At 37.3% G+C, this 15,197-nt stretch overlaps 2 protein-coding genes across 4 annotated transcripts in view; one reads left to right on the plus strand and one right to left on the minus strand.

Annotated features, from left to right (window-relative positions):
- The window catches only part of ERO1B (endoplasmic reticulum oxidoreductase 1 beta), a 37,184-nt gene extending 26,069 nt beyond the window's left edge, over nt 1-11,115 (plus strand). The window contains exons 10-16 of the mRNA XM_029965127.1: nt 282-308; nt 1,715-1,807; nt 1,960-2,206; nt 3,014-3,083; nt 4,259-4,345; nt 5,750-5,883; nt 6,592-11,115. Coding sequence (XP_029820987.1) covers nt 282-308; nt 1,715-1,807; nt 1,960-2,206; nt 3,014-3,083; nt 4,259-4,345; nt 5,750-5,883; nt 6,592-6,652 — 719 coding nt within the window. The 3' untranslated portion in view covers nt 6,653-11,115. The remainder of the gene's footprint in view (nt 1-281; nt 309-1,714; nt 1,808-1,959; nt 2,207-3,013; nt 3,084-4,258; nt 4,346-5,749; nt 5,884-6,591) is intronic.
- A 401-nt stretch (nt 11,116-11,516) lies between these two features.
- The window catches only part of GPR137B (G protein-coupled receptor 137B), a 28,708-nt gene continuing 25,027 nt past the window's right edge, over nt 11,517-15,197 (minus strand). For 2 of the 3 annotated variants that reach the window (XM_008920143.3, XM_018085082.2), the window contains 2 exons: nt 14,422-14,546; nt 11,517-12,865 (listed from right to left, as the gene is read on the minus strand). In XM_008920143.3, the coding sequence (XP_008918391.2) occupies nt 12,697-12,865; nt 14,422-14,546 (294 nt within the window). In that variant the 3' untranslated portion in view covers nt 11,517-12,696. Of the gene's footprint in view, nt 12,877-14,421; nt 14,547-15,197 lie in introns of all 3 variants that reach the window. The other variant, XM_008920144.3, reaches the window with a different exon arrangement.

Genomic DNA, 15,197 nt, shown 5'->3' on the forward strand with positions numbered 1-15,197 from the left:
TTCACCACTAGTGCATATCATCAGACTTGTGCTTCCATACACTGTTGAATGCCTTCATCAGTAGCTTAGTCATGTTCATTCTTGTATTTCTCCTATTCTGACCCCAATAGATTTAAACTACTCTCAAAGTTCAGCCATTTCAGTGCCTATTCTCATTTAACAGCTAAATTATTTAGCTTTATGTCCAGGTGGCAGCTAATGTTAGTATGCATAGTAATCTAAAGATACTGTAATACTGGAAATGAATACTCCTCATTTAACTGTGTGCTTTGTATTTACAGGAGAATCTTTCTACACGTGGCTAGAAGGTAAAGGCTCTTGGATGGGTTAATGTAATATTAAATTCACTAGAAGAAATGCTGTAGCGTTTTTCATAGTGTAGGCTTCTTAGTAAATTATAACTTTAGTATCTTCTGTCACTCAAAGAATATTTCTTTACTTGAGGGTCTTTGGAAATCTTCTGATTCACTTAGATGGTATACTCCTTGAACCTTTAAGTGTTTTGTCTTTTATAACGGGGGAGTTCACTTCCAGTTACTTTCAATTTTCTGGTTATTTTAGACATTTAAGCAGGGACATTATTAGTAGTAATATGGGTAAGCGTTATTATTTGGAAACAGCTTTAAAGAACATTAAAGATTTTGATGGTTCTTTTCCCACTATAGAATCCAACATAAGTATGCTGTGTGTATCTAACATAAGTATAACGTGTGTTCAGAAGGCAAAGCAATTTTCTCTTTATTATGGCAGTAGTAGCAATCAAAATCTCATTTGGAGGTGTGCAGAAAATTAAGTGGGTTAAATGTACTTAATTTTAAAATTAGTTCATTCTACATTTCATAAGCCTTTACTTGTCTAGTTGGAAATCTCTTAGCTGATGCTATTGTAGGAAAGCATATAAATTTACATACCTTTAAAAATGTGATGTCTGTAAATGAGGACACATTTCAGCCTTGCAGATAGACTTCCCTTTGTGGAGATTGGAGTGACAGGGAAGTCACCCAAATGTATCTTTGAGAAAGGAACAAACTCTTAAATTTCAAGTGTAGTCTCTATCTTCAGTTCTAAGTGGAATTATAAGTAGTATCTACATATAAATTATATTTTGACCACTCAATGCCACTGTATTTCTGTGTACATTCTTGAAGTCTATATTCATCAAAGTCATATTTTCCAAGGTTTTGTTCTGTGCATTTAAGTCTTCAGTGAATTTACAGTAGAGCTGTGAAGAAGTACTTTTGCTGGTTTCCAATGCTGTGAGGTTTTCTGGGGCTTTTGATGTTTCTATATAAGGCCACTCCTCTAACTCAGTGGTAGCTCTAGTTGTAATTAAGATGGGTCACAGTATATTTCTGGCATCCATACTGTCAAAATTCATTATTTCAAATTTACTGCTTAAACAATATAAGCATCTTATTTTTGCATGGCAATTTATCTGTACCACAATTGACCTGATACTTATTTGACTGTGTTTAAGAACACTGAAATACCAAGCAAGAAATGTCAAACTTCATTCTCAGTATTGCTTTATATAAAAAATAGGAGGTAAAGTTTTCCTATGATGGGATATAAGGGCTTATTAACAATGCTGTAATTGTGACTCTTGGAAGTTAACAATGCAGACTTGCATCACTAAAATGGCAAGGTATATTCGTTTTAATAAATTATTTCCAGTATTTAGTTTGAGATATGTTTGTCTTTTTTTCCTGGACAGGTCTTTGTCTTGAAAAAAGAGTGTTTTATAAACTCATTTCTGGACTTCATGCTAGCATCAACTTGCATCTGTGTGCAAATTACCTTCTTGAAGGTAAGTCTAGGAAAAATTACTGAATTTACTATATTACAGTATCTGTAATATGTATTTTGTTTTTTTCTGAAAGTTTTTGGTGTATACTTAGTTGCTTTCTTTTTCTAAATACATATGTTTTAATCCCCCTGCCTTTTTTTCCCTCTGTGTAGAAACCTGGGGGAAGCCTCGCTGGGGACCAAATGTGAAAGAGTTCACTCGCCGCTTTGACCCTGTCGAAACGAAAGGAGAAGGACCAAGGAGGCTCAAAAACTTGTATTTCTTATATTTGATAGAGCTCCGTGCTTTGTCAAAGGTTGCCCCGTACTTTGAGCGCTCAGTTGTTGACCTTTACACGGGAAATGGCCATGAGGATGCTGAATCTAAAGCTCTCTTACTCGATATCTTCCGGGATACAAAGTAAGGCATAGAATTATTTTTTTTTTTCAGTAGTTTGAAATTCTCAGTTATATTTGGAAGTGAGCATAGGCAACCTGTTGATAGGATAAGACAAGAATCAGAGTGGAGTGAAGGCATAAAATTAAGTAATGGGAGAGATCAACATGAATTTGTACATTTGACAGGAGAAATTAATATTTTTGAGGTTTGAATATACCAATCTTTAAAAACTGGAAAAAAAAATACAAAAAACCCCAAACCACACAACACCCTGGGCTACTCCCTGTATGTTGCTCTTTCTGATTTTTTCAATATAAGATGCACATGATTTATTCTGAAAAGGAAAGTACTACATGCAGTCTTTTAATGATCCACTGAGTAATCCAGCTCTTATCATAGACTTCACATGTGGTGGTTTATCCATCCCTTCTTTCTTCTGTTGGCTCTGGAAAATTCTTGAGTTCCTTAGCTCTCCTTTTTGCTAGTTTTTGTGATTGTTAACATGTTGTGTGGCTTTATTGCTGTCCCTAATCATAGTCTTGCCACGTATTTGACATATGGTCAGATAACAATCAATTGGAAGGAAAAACTTTAGCCAATTTCAGTGTATATTAGAATAAAACTGTGAATAGCAGATTTCAAGTTACAGTGATTAAATAGTAAAACTGATACCATCAAGTAATTTTTTTAGGCTAATCTGCAAAGACTAGGAACTCTGAAATGTGTTTTACACTTACGGCATCAGCTGCTCACCAAGCTTGATTGAACATTGTAGTTTATGCCAGTTGTAGTTATGCATTTGTTTTGATCGCATTTTGTCTTTGTTAGGTCCTTCCATATGCACTTTGATGAAAAGTCCATGTTTGCTGGAGATAAAAAAGGAGCCAAGTCATTAAAGGTAAAGCTAGTTTTCTGAATTACACCCAAAATACCCATTTTGGAATTAAGTTGTCTTATTTTAGAAAACCCTTCTACCTACCAGAATCATACTGCTGACAGTAGAAAAGGCAGGGATAAAAACTTAGAGTTGTATCTGAGGCCTTTTAATCCACTGTATGTAATCAGCTGCTGTCCTGATCCAAGCAGACTGAAATCTCTGGCTTAGTGCCTTGAGTCTGCCATGAGGACTGTGGTGGGGCAAATGAGTTGACTTAGTATTACCAGTAGATGCAGTGGTGTTTATTTTTAAATAGAATATCTGTTTCACATAAGTATCTCCAAAAAAAAAAAAAACAGCACAGTCACATTTGTTTTAAAAACTGATGTCTTATAATACACAGTATACTATCATGTAATATAATGTTATACTTAACGTTAGAAAAGCATAGCTCCTAGACATGGGGACCTAATGAGTGCTGTAACTACACAGCAACTTCCAGTGTTACCATGCTAGTGTTCAGATTGGTATACATTACAATTCCACAGTTTGTGTGGCTCAGTAATAAATGGCTGTGTTAATATTTGGTAACACTTTTAATATTTCAGTAGCAGTAAGGAATCTCATCATCATTACAAAGAATGCTATTAGAAAAGTACCAGTGTTTTGTCAGCCCAGCTAGTGTTTTTTGGGCCTTAATTAATTGAGATCAGCCTAAGTAGTTCTGTGCTGTGCTTGCTCCCACTCTGAAGCTGCAAAGCAACAATCTACCCATAGCTTTGACCAGGAAGTATCTTTTGTGAATTGTAGCATGTTTGCCTGTTCGTCGAAAAGGTAGGATGGTTCAAAAGGGATTTGAATAAAAAGGGAAATAAAATTGGGTAGGGACACAGATACAGTAGTTCTAACTTGGAAAATTTTGAGAAAGTTGGTAGAAAGTCAGTGTACAGAATCCAAGTGTTACCCTGCATGTTCAATATTTTTGAAGGTTTTTTTGAGGAATTACCTGTTAGGAGTGGCTTGGAAACAAGATTCTGGGTTTATGTGTACCTTTGTTATGGCCTGACTACAAAAGGCAAGCAATGGTTTTATTCAGTTTTGGTAAGAGATAGTGGATATTGTAATGGTACTAAATTTGTTAACCTTCTAGTTCTGTACATTAACTTAACATTTTTTATTTTGCTTTTAACTGATAGGAAGAATTCAGATTGCATTTCAAGAACATATCCCGCATAATGGACTGTGTTGGATGTGACAAATGCAGGCTGTGGGGCAAGCTGCAGGTACAGTTTATTTTGTGTGTGTGTGTGCATGGCAAGGGCAGATTCCAAGATAAGCATCCATTTCATTTTGATGGAATGCCTCTTACCTTAGCCTTCAGACTTTCTGCACACAGTTGGTCTTTGATATCCTTACCTATGTATTAAAAATAAACATATGTCTAATTCACTGTTAAGCAATTTTAAAAAAAAGTTCAAAATATTTTATTTAGTCAAAGGCTGTTTAGTTTACTAGAAGGTAGAGTTTTTCTCCTGAAAGAGATGCATTTAAAACAGACGTTTCATGATGAATTACTACTGATAGTCAATATCTTATCTGTATTCATTGATCAGATGAGCCTTGTGGAATCACTGATGGGAAACCTTCCTGTAAATACAGCACTCACTTGTTAGAAAATCCAGTGTGATATTTAACACCACAAATTAAGGCATAAGAAAAAGTAATTCAGATTTTCACAATTTACGCAGAAGGCAGCAAATGAACACAAACGTGCACAGTAAAGCTGAATGTTGACGAAATTTCATTTTCTGGACATTTACTGTTTTTATTTTACTGAGAACAATATTTTAAGCCTCAAGACAAATATTAAGTCCAGACTGAGAATGGTTATTTTGTAGTGCCTGCTATACTATACTGCTGTATTGCATTGAACCTATCAGTGCAGTTTTCAAAAAAGTTCCTAACATCAAAATTTCAGTGGTCTCTGCTGAATTTCCAGAGTTCTACTTATCCTGTCCTATGCTTCTGATCTATTGTTGTTTTTTCCTTCTCACTCAAAATGAAACAGAGCCAGACTTCCTGACCTATAAAGTTCCCTTGCAGCTAGCTCCAACCACATTTTGTCAAAATCCAGTGGTTGTCTTTGTAACCAGATTAAATGCAAAAATAAGAAAAGCTGCTTCTGTTCTATTTCTGCATAGAAAATAGGGGTTGAAAGTGAAACTGCAGTGTCTGCCACTGGGTTTGGAGGTGGAAAAAGCACTCATGTTGTGATACCTTATAAGAAAACTTAGTTTGACTATAAGAGAGAGGGGAGAGGAAAAGGGGAGATGTGCTCCATCAGCGGTGGGATGCCTGTAAAGTAAGGGGCAGGAGGGAGATGAAGTGTTGCAATGGGCATATTCTCATATATGTGGCCAAGAAGAAAAGAGATGGGTAAAGAAGATATTAAAAATAGAAGGATGAAGAGCAAGTTACATGAGGAAACAAATGTTCTTGAATAACTGACTGAACCTGATACACAACTGGTGGCATGCATTTCTATTAGTGCTCTGATTTGTGTGCAGTTATTTGGGTTGAGATATTGGGAAATAAGAATTGGTACTACAGTTTGCCTGGATTAGTAATTTTTGAAAGTTTTTATGGTTTTCCAAGTGTTTGAAGGAGTGATCTAACTGTTTTTGTAGACTCAAGGCTTAGGAACTGCTCTGAAGATCTTGTTTTCTGAGAAAGAAATACAGAGCCTTCCTGAGAATAGCCCATCAAAAGGTTTTCAACTGACGCGACAAGAAATAGTTGCTCTTGTAAATGCCTTTGGAAGGTAAGGTGTTATTATTTGTGTAGTAGAGAAACATAAAACTTCAGTGTCAGTGCTCAGGCTTTGTGGAAAGATGGTGGTGAACATGTAGCTATAGCTTTTTAAAGGCTGAATTACCATTAGTGATATCGATAAACTTAATGCCCTCAAACTGAGCATGTGGAGTGCTTATTATTAACCTTGGTCATCATTCTGTGTTTGGATCTAATTCATCTCTCTATCTTAAATCTCATAAATTTCATCTTGTGGAAGGTGGATTTTAGTCTCTTAAATAGAGTTTATGATTAATTTTTTTCAATTTACTGCATTCAGATGATGAACATTTTAACGGCTGTAAACAATTCTTGCTTTGTTCATCACGTTAGTTTTTCAGATCTGGATTATAACAATCTGTTCCTGTTTAAACAATCTAATTAAACAAAAAGAAAGTAATAAACTTTATCTCTGCTTATGGATTTTTATATGTTTAATGAAGCTGGGACACTTGAACATATAAACTTTAATTACTGTAGTATGTTATGTAAATATATATGTAAATGGGGAGTTAGATAGGAGATCTTTTGAGAGAAAGTGTATCTTAAGTGTGTTAACCTTTGGAACAGAATTGTGTTTGGAAAAAAAAAACCAAAGAAAAAGTCCCCATGAATGTGATGATTTGTACTTCTCTTTCACATCTGATTTAATAACATTAAGGTGGTTTTTGTTTTACAGGCTTTCCACAAGTATAAAAGAGCTGCAGAATTTTAAAGTTCTATTACAAAAAACTAGGTAATGAAGGCCTTTGCACAACCCATTAGTGAAGATCATTTACATGACTGCATTGAGCAGAAGGAACTGATCCTTACAGGACTCACATGAACTGATAAAAAATAAAATCAAATACCAACTTGAATATTTATGTTTAAACTAGAAAAGGTTATTAATTAGAAAATATATTTATGAATGAAATATATAGTTTTTAAATGTGTAAATTATGCTGATCTGTTTATTTTTTAAGTTCTCTGCTCACAGTTCTGTTGTACTGAAACTTCATAAATTTTCTCATTTCCTTGTCTTTCTGAGACAGCTTCTTTATATGAAAACATATGTACCTTCACCCTGACTTGGCCTGTCCTGAGAGAGGGGGGTCACTTCTTGTCTCTCCCTGGTTATTGAGCTTCAGTATATTCTGAGGACTTGGTGAAGTTCTGACTGTCAGAAAGAGGTGGGGGGGGAGGACCTAAACCAGCACAACAACAGCCACCAAACTACAAAAAGGAAATAAGGCTATTGCTGAGTTCCGGCTTCTTACCATAATAATGAAACTTACCTAAAAATAGCAAATTTCCTGAACAGAAAATTTGATTTCATACTGAGCTCCTTTGCATCATGCTGAGATCAACATTTTTTTTTCCTTGAGTTGTGTTTTTCAGAATTTCTTTTCTTTAAAATTACTACCTTGTCTTTGCAGCACAGTTGGAAGTGACTTTTCTGCAGCTCCTTAGCTGCCTGCATTTGCTTGGGGGTGGAGGTCAGGGCAGGGGGAGATGGTTAGTAGAGTGCTGCTATCTGAAAAGCCTCAGTCAATCAAATTTGCTTCATATTATTTTCTGGATTGTAATCACAAGTTCGGTTTCTGGAAATTGTCTTTTTAATGTCTAAAATGTTAAAATAGCACACTTCGGTCTTTGAGCCATGGAAATAAATTTGCTCTATGTGAGTTATATCTGAGTGCTATGTTAAAAGATCAGTGTAAAAAGAACTTGTTTTTGTAGTCACTTTTAAAAAAAAGATGCTTTTTAAAATTCATAATCATAGTGACGTTTAATACCACATACTCTATCTATGCAAACCCTTCCTGTATCTTCTTTAAAAGGATATTCAGAGTAAAAAAACGGGTATGTTAATAGCATTACTTTCATAGAATAAGAAATTATTCATGTGTCATTGTCCACAAATGTCAGTGATAACTTACCAGTGTCAGAACAGAATTCGGAAACAGATTGCCAATTAGTAGCAACCAAATATTGGTTTAAATTTAAAATGAAGTAGGCATTTCTTTTAAACCGGCATATTTAAAAATGAAGTTAGGAGTTACGAATGTAGAAAGTGCTGGTACAGTGTAGATACATCTCTTGTTTTTAAAAACAAGTCTTCACAAAATTAAGTGCTCTTAATCATTTTTCACCCTGCCAGATACTGAGTGACCTGTTTATATAATTGATTGTAACTGTATTGGCTTCCATAATGTGTTCGTTTACCACTGAGATTTTCCGAAGGCTGGAATACACTCTGTCCTTTGTTTCCAGACTAGTCTCAAATTTCTACCTGACTGGAAATGAAATAGACTATCCTGCTGACACTTGCTTTTATAAAAAGTACTGTTCCTCCAGAAAGTAAGTCCCCTTGAGTCAACCTGCGATAAGCTAAATGAAGGGGGGGGGGGGGGACAAAAGGGGAAAAAAACCAACCAAAAACTAAACCACCCTCACAAAGTTTTGGTGATAGTTGCATAAATTGGCAATGAACTGGTATCCAGTCAGAAGTTCCTGTTCAAGCCAATAGGTAATTGAATGTGGTGTTAGGGAAAGCTGAGGCCGGTCTGGGAATGTTATGTTCTTACCTAGTAGACTCTCTAGCCTGTGGGCAACTGTATCTGAGCAAGTCACCACAGGTTTTCTCTTTCTAGTTAATGCAGAAGAGCAGGATGTGTCTAGGTGGATTCACCTGGCCTCTTCCAAGCTCTCTATTTGCACCCTAGAGTTAATTTTTGTCCATTAAATTGAGGTGGGAATCTAAGTAACTAGCTCAGATGTGAACAGCTGTGTTTAGTAAATGAGTTACACACTGAGTATCCAAATCTTCTGAGTAATTGTATATACTGAAAGAGTGTAGTTTTCGTTTGGCCATTAATTCCTTGCCTTTTAGATAGACCTGCAAGGGCTAGAACCTGTAGACTCACTTGTGTGAGGAATGCTGTACATCTGGGATTTATCTGTATTGTTATATATTACAGTGCCTAAAGCTTTAGGCAGGATTTTCTAATGGAAAAAAAAATTGTATTGTCTGTGCCACCCCAGGAAGGACCTGAGTCTCAGAAATGTTTCTTCCTTTTTTCCCCTGACTTTGTGGGGAAAGTGAATTGCTTCCAACCTCCTTCTGGGGATGCAGCTTGCTATTTTGGGTTTTTTTCCACCTGTGCCTGGCTAAAATCTACAGACACTGAAGCAGTGTCATGCACTTGCTCATGATACAGGAGAGAGATTTGGGTATGCAAATCCTGGATACCTGCTCCTTGCAGCCCTCACTGGCACAATGCAGGCAAGGTTAATACTTTTGGGTAAGGACATAAAGAGATGGGAAGCTTTTCTTCTCGTTTGTGTCATGGAAACACAGGAATGCAACTGAACAGCAAATTCTGCATTTGGGGAAGTTCTGTTGCACTTGAAGGTGCATCTTGCTTAGTGATCAAATATGGAAAGTGTTTCATTTCACTATCATTGTAGAAATGGGACATAACGTTTTTCATGTAACAAATCTGGTTGAAACAATTTTCCTGTCACCATCTTTTTTTACTGTATTTAATGTACATTCTGTGACTGTGCTGCCTATAAAGTTTTGCTGTGTGGGTTGGATGACTTAGTTCTTTATATGTTCAATTAAATTTTAGAAATTTACAGCTGTTTTTATACTAAAGAATAAGGTTAGTTACACTGTCCACAACCTGTAAACTATTTTAAATTCCAGCTCCCTGTTGGAGATCAGCTTGTCAACATTGTCTGTCATTCATTTCAGAGTAACAGTACATTTCCTTGTACAAAAGACAAAATGATTGTAATCCCAGAGGTAGCGAGAAGACAAAGACAAAAATGTTTAATTGTTCCTAAGTCAAGAAGACTTGTGTGAAATGGTAAAAAAAGACTTGGTGCAAACTGCATAGGTAAAAAGTAGAGCACTGTTGTGAACAACTTACTCTTCAATTGAGGAGAAAGGTCAGAATATAGATTTAAAACAATGAAATACAGAGACTTGTGTAAGCTGGAATAATAAGTGTTTTCTTACTTTTCAGCTGATGAGCTGTGCTGTCTGTCATTATATGTGCATGAAATACACTGTGCCACACTTTCTTGAGTTGTGTTTTGATGGTTGGGTTGCCTTTCTCTGACCTTGCTTTGTGCTTTTCTGGGAAATGACCTGTAATGTGTTGTAAATAATCTTGATGCTCATGTTTATAAAGTAGCAATCAGCAATTCATCACTTTCCAATTTCTCCATATAGCTACCCTATTAAAATGTAATATTTATTAAAATCAAAACCAATGTTCAAACTGCTTACTGAGATCTAAACACTTCTGAATCTTTGCTATGTTTGAATCTACAAGATGCAAATTAAAGTATTTTCTGCTACAACTTGTTTTTGTGAATGTAATTTTTGGGGTTTCATTTGAAAATACATTTTTTGCTTTTCATTTACCCTTCAACTATACTTGGTAGATATTATATAAATTACATTATTTTTATGACATTCATTTAAGCTTAAGATGATGAGCAGATTTTCATCTCACTTCACTTTCATTCAAAAGATGAAGGTAACCTGTGTATCTGTTGCTGTTTACAGTGCACTGTAGTGTGTCTGCACATCAGAAATCCATTAACCCCTCTTTAAGACCAATTGTTTTAAGAGACAAAAAGGCTTATTTTGAAATGAAGCTTGTTCTGTCCCTTTTTCAGAATAGCTTATAAAATCAGATCTGTAAATAATGTTTTTGGTTGGTTCACCCAATGGGATTCTTTGTGTTGAAATTATTTCCCTGAAGGGTTTCTGCAGTTCTCTGTTTCTTTCCATGTATGCATTTTTAACAAATTATCTTACTAAAAATTTGATACACATATTTCATCCCCAGTTTAGGTGGGTAAGTACCTGTTACACAGGTGATGATAATTATAGTGATTTAATCTAAATTTAAGGTCTTACCTGTCAGTGTTGTTTAAATCTCTTGTGTTTGAGAGTATTTAATTCGTTACTATGGTTGGTTATAGTCACTTGTCATTCCACTTTTTTGCATGCATATACTGTGGTATAGGGACTAAGCTTGTTTTTAAGTGCAAGATTCTCTTAAGTTTTTGTTGTGCAGTTGTATATTCTGTGAGGGAAATGTAATTCCTGCAGACTTCTCTTGCACTAGGTCTTGGGGAAGTTTTGTACGAACATGATTGTAGAACTTCAAAGGGTTTAATAAAATTTCTGTTCTCTCAACCCCGTGGCACCTTTTTTAATCTCTTACTGATAGTTTAATTGGCTTTTCTTCAATGCACATGCGTGAACAAGGCAATGGAAGCTTTGGGAGGGCAAACAGTTTACTTCTGCTGGAGGCAAGGTTCATGCTTTGACTTGAAGACCCTAAAGACCAAAGAACCTGTGGAAGACTCAATGTGTGAGTGTGGCACTACTATGCTTTTGGCTTTCAAGCAGATCTGATCAGATCTATTCCCCATTCCTTCGTTTTTTCCCCTGTAGATACTTGGCGAAATGTACATAAGAATTCTGGATTACTTGGGCTTCCTGAAGTTGAGCATGAGGAAAACATGAAGCCTGTCCACCACTTGGGGCTACTGTAGTACACCTCAAAATGAAGGAGCTACTTTTATTCTAGTAATCTAGTAAAGATTGCTAGAAGTACTACATTTTTCTCAAGTGATGTGTGGATTGAGTTACAGTATTTGTTTTACACGGGGAAGGAGAAAGACAGTAGGGCTGCAGAGTTCTTCACCATCGAGCACTGGGCACAATAAAAGGACCTGAAGTAAATTCAGGGTTTCTGTTTGCCTTGGATTAGTAATAATTACTTCTATGCTTGCTCTGTGCAAATTTTGCATCCTGAAATGGTATTTATCCAGCATTTGCACCACAACCCACTACATTACCCCTGAAGATAAAAGGCTGAAGCACAGCTTTGCTGACCTTCTGTTCATTATGTAGAAAGGTGCACTCCAGGTTTTTTTGCTTTACATACTCCTTGCTCTTGTTCTATTCCCAGACTGCACTTCTCGGGTTTTTGATAAATAATTAGGCAGGTACATACTGTTAGATATATCCCTCTCCCTGGCCAGGCCTTTGACTTACTCTTCTACATAATATACCTAGATCTAATTGATGGAGAGGATCACATAACTTTAATTTTTCAAACATAGACATTTTCAGGCTGTTTTGCAGTTCACAATGCTCCACTTGGAGCAAATGCCCATCTTTACTCTTCTGTGACAGTCCCTAGATCTGCTAAGAAGATACAGTTTTCCTACTTTATTAGAAGAAAGTGGTGTACAGATCACTTTTAGCCTCCAACTATCATGCCACACTGAGTAAGCAGTGATATCCAAGGAATAAATTGTGCTCTGAGAACCTAGCAGTAACTTGAAAATACAGTATTTAATTGGGTTGGTATTTTTTCCTTACAGGCTTTTATGTGCATGTAAGAATTGCAACTGTCATGCATTTGAAAAACCCATTCATGTGTTTACAGTATATTCATCATAATCATATATTTCTAACCTAGTACACAGTGTAAAAATAAAAATACTTAGAAAATAATTATGCTGTTTCACTTCATGAAATTTGCTCTTTTAAAATGAGCATTAAAATGATTAAATTATACTTTCTAACAACTCTATTCAAAGCCAAAAACACCATGGCTTGGAACAAGGTATTAATTGGAACAGTCTTCAAACTTTAAATCATTAGCTTATACTTCTCCTTGAACTATGGAAAGCTCGTGGCAAGGTTCTTCATTTATCTGTGCATAGGAATGCTTCTAAAAACCGAAAAGGTGAGGAAAAGTTGCTAAGCTTTGTTTTTCAGAATATCGGTTTTAATATCGGAATGTCTTGGAATGCTGTAGTTGATTGATGTTATACAGGGCTTGGCCGGTCTGTGTCCAGTGCTGGATCTTGTTGAAGGGATCCTATGTAAGCCATGAAGCTGTTGTTCTGATGGCTCCAGTCGTAGTAGTCTGGAGAGAAACTTAGAAAGAAAACAGAACAATTAGTGCCTGGCACTAATTAGAACCTGGTTGGTTCTGTAGATACCTGCGGGAAAAATGCAAATCACATAGAGGAGGTTCTCATGCTGAAGTGCAAAAATAAGATATACCCTCAACCAGGGGTTCAGGCAGCTGTTTATTTTTCTGATCTGTTATTATTTTGGCTCAAGTGTTCTCAACTTATTACGTGTTTCCTGATTCTCCCAGTTCACTAAAGACCCTTTCCTTTCTGACTCATTGTTCCAGAAGGTGTTTGAAAATCCCAGAAATGATGCCACTCATCCCTGCCAAGTCCTGGCACTGTGAGGCCTGTTAGTGACAGACCTAAACCTCCTGTGTCCATGCCCAAGGGACTGTGACTGGTTAGCAGCTCTGGGGTGCTGGCATTTCTCCCATGAGCAGTGTGAGACAATCTATGTGGCTGGCTTGGTTCCCATTTGGGATCCGTGCATGTTACCAGTGTGGCTGGTTCCCTGATGGCTCTGTGTGGGAGGGGACGGTGCCTCTAGCTCTGAGCTGGATACCAGATTGGCAAACACCACCTCCAGCATCCTCGTGGGTCTAGTTACTAAGTGAAAAACTAATGAATGCAGGGGTAGGATGATTGATAATTGTAAATAGTGAGTATTTAACTTTACTGAACCATAGTCTGGGCTCAGAGACAGTGACCACACAGTCTTAGCTAAATGAGTGATAAGAACTAGATCTGGGTATGTAACCTATGATTAACAAGTTAGCTGGCATTTTAAGATGAGTGATTATGCTAATCTACTCCTGGCATAGTGTAGATACAGGAACAGCAAATGCCTGAGCCTCCTTTCAGAACAGGATAGAGTCCTGGAAGTGCCTTTCCTTCTCTGAATTAGGTGCTATCATTGTTGGCATGAGCTGCTCCTTCCTGGACAGGAATCCTTACCTAAAGCTCCCAGTTGCACAAATTGAATTTTTATGCCAGCTCTGGGTGGTGTGGGGTTTCAGCAGTTAGGTGGATTTTCCTAAGCTTTCAGCATGTGGGAAAGCAAATGCTCCTTTCATTTCAGGTACCCCTCAAGACATTTAGCCATGTTACAGGGCAACCTAAGTTGAGAGGCTTCTCACTGCCACCATCACAAGCTGCTGCCTGTGCTGTTGAGCTCTTTCCTGCTCCCCCTGAGCAGGGAGACAGCTGTTTTTCTAGGCTGCATTGCTCACACACTTGAATGAGTAAATGGCACTTCTTAAAAGCCACTCCTGGAAGAAACAGAGGGTGAAACATGCAACCCAAAGATCTGACCTGCATTTTTCAAAGCACAGCATGCTCCTGCCATTCTTAAATTATGTATCTGTTTTCATTCTAGTGAATGATCCCTACAGTCACTCAGTGCTACTTTTCCACTTCAACTTCCCCATTTGCTTCCCCTCGCCCTCCCTGGGATTTATGCAACAATTGCAGCTAGACAATTTACATCAGTGTTTTGCAGTGTGTCAGAGTTGTTCCTCCTCCAGTTTCTGTTTCAGGAAGTAAGCACTTCCCTCTTGTATCTCACCTGCCCTGTGCCCCCTGTGGCGCAATGTTCCACGCTAGATCGTCATCACTGTCATATCTGCGAGGGTTGTCAAAGAAGTAAGATCTGGGACTGAAGCCATGGCTTGGGACCATTCCTGCATTGGCCTGAGGGAAAGGAAACCTCAGTCAGTACTTGCACCAGATGGATAAACTTCTTGGTGCTTGACTTCTAAACGAAGTCACTGCAGACTTACCTCCTGGTTTCCAAAATAAAGCAGACAATTTAACATTTGCTGTACACAATAGAAATAATTTTGCATTCTCTGTATGTCTCTATCAGTATAATGATAGTCTACTGATCTCAACAGCTTCTCCTTATCCTCATTTCTTTTTTAACACATGACCCATTTCTGAAACCACCCTCCAGTCTGTGTTTAATCTGTCTGCTGAATTCTGTCCATCCTTTGGCACTTTGTGCTTTTAGCCAGCTGACTTGAAGTGAGCAGTAGGGAAGCAGCTGAGAAGCTGAAGAATATGAAACACCTAAAGAGATTTGATTTTACCTCCCACATTGGTCACACTGTCTCCTGGTGCCTTATGTCCCTTGCCTCAGGGATGGATGATTTGAAGCTTGGCACCCTGCTTGGTGAAACTGTGCTTGAAAAATCCCTTAGGACCTCGCTGAGCAATTTCAGTATCTACTCTATAGTGCTGTGAGGGTCAAAGCCCAAGGTCAGGTCCTTTAATAAAACAGAGAAAGGGGTGTACATGTAGCTCCTTTATTTACAAAGCATTTTCCTTTTATTTCCCTATGAA

Source organism: Manacus vitellinus, unplaced genomic scaffold, assembly GCF_001715985.3.
Source record: "Manacus vitellinus isolate BGI_N305 unplaced genomic scaffold, ASM171598v3 scaffold_8_pilon, whole genome shotgun sequence".
Lineage (NCBI taxonomy): Eukaryota > Metazoa > Chordata > Aves > Passeriformes > Pipridae > Manacus > Manacus vitellinus.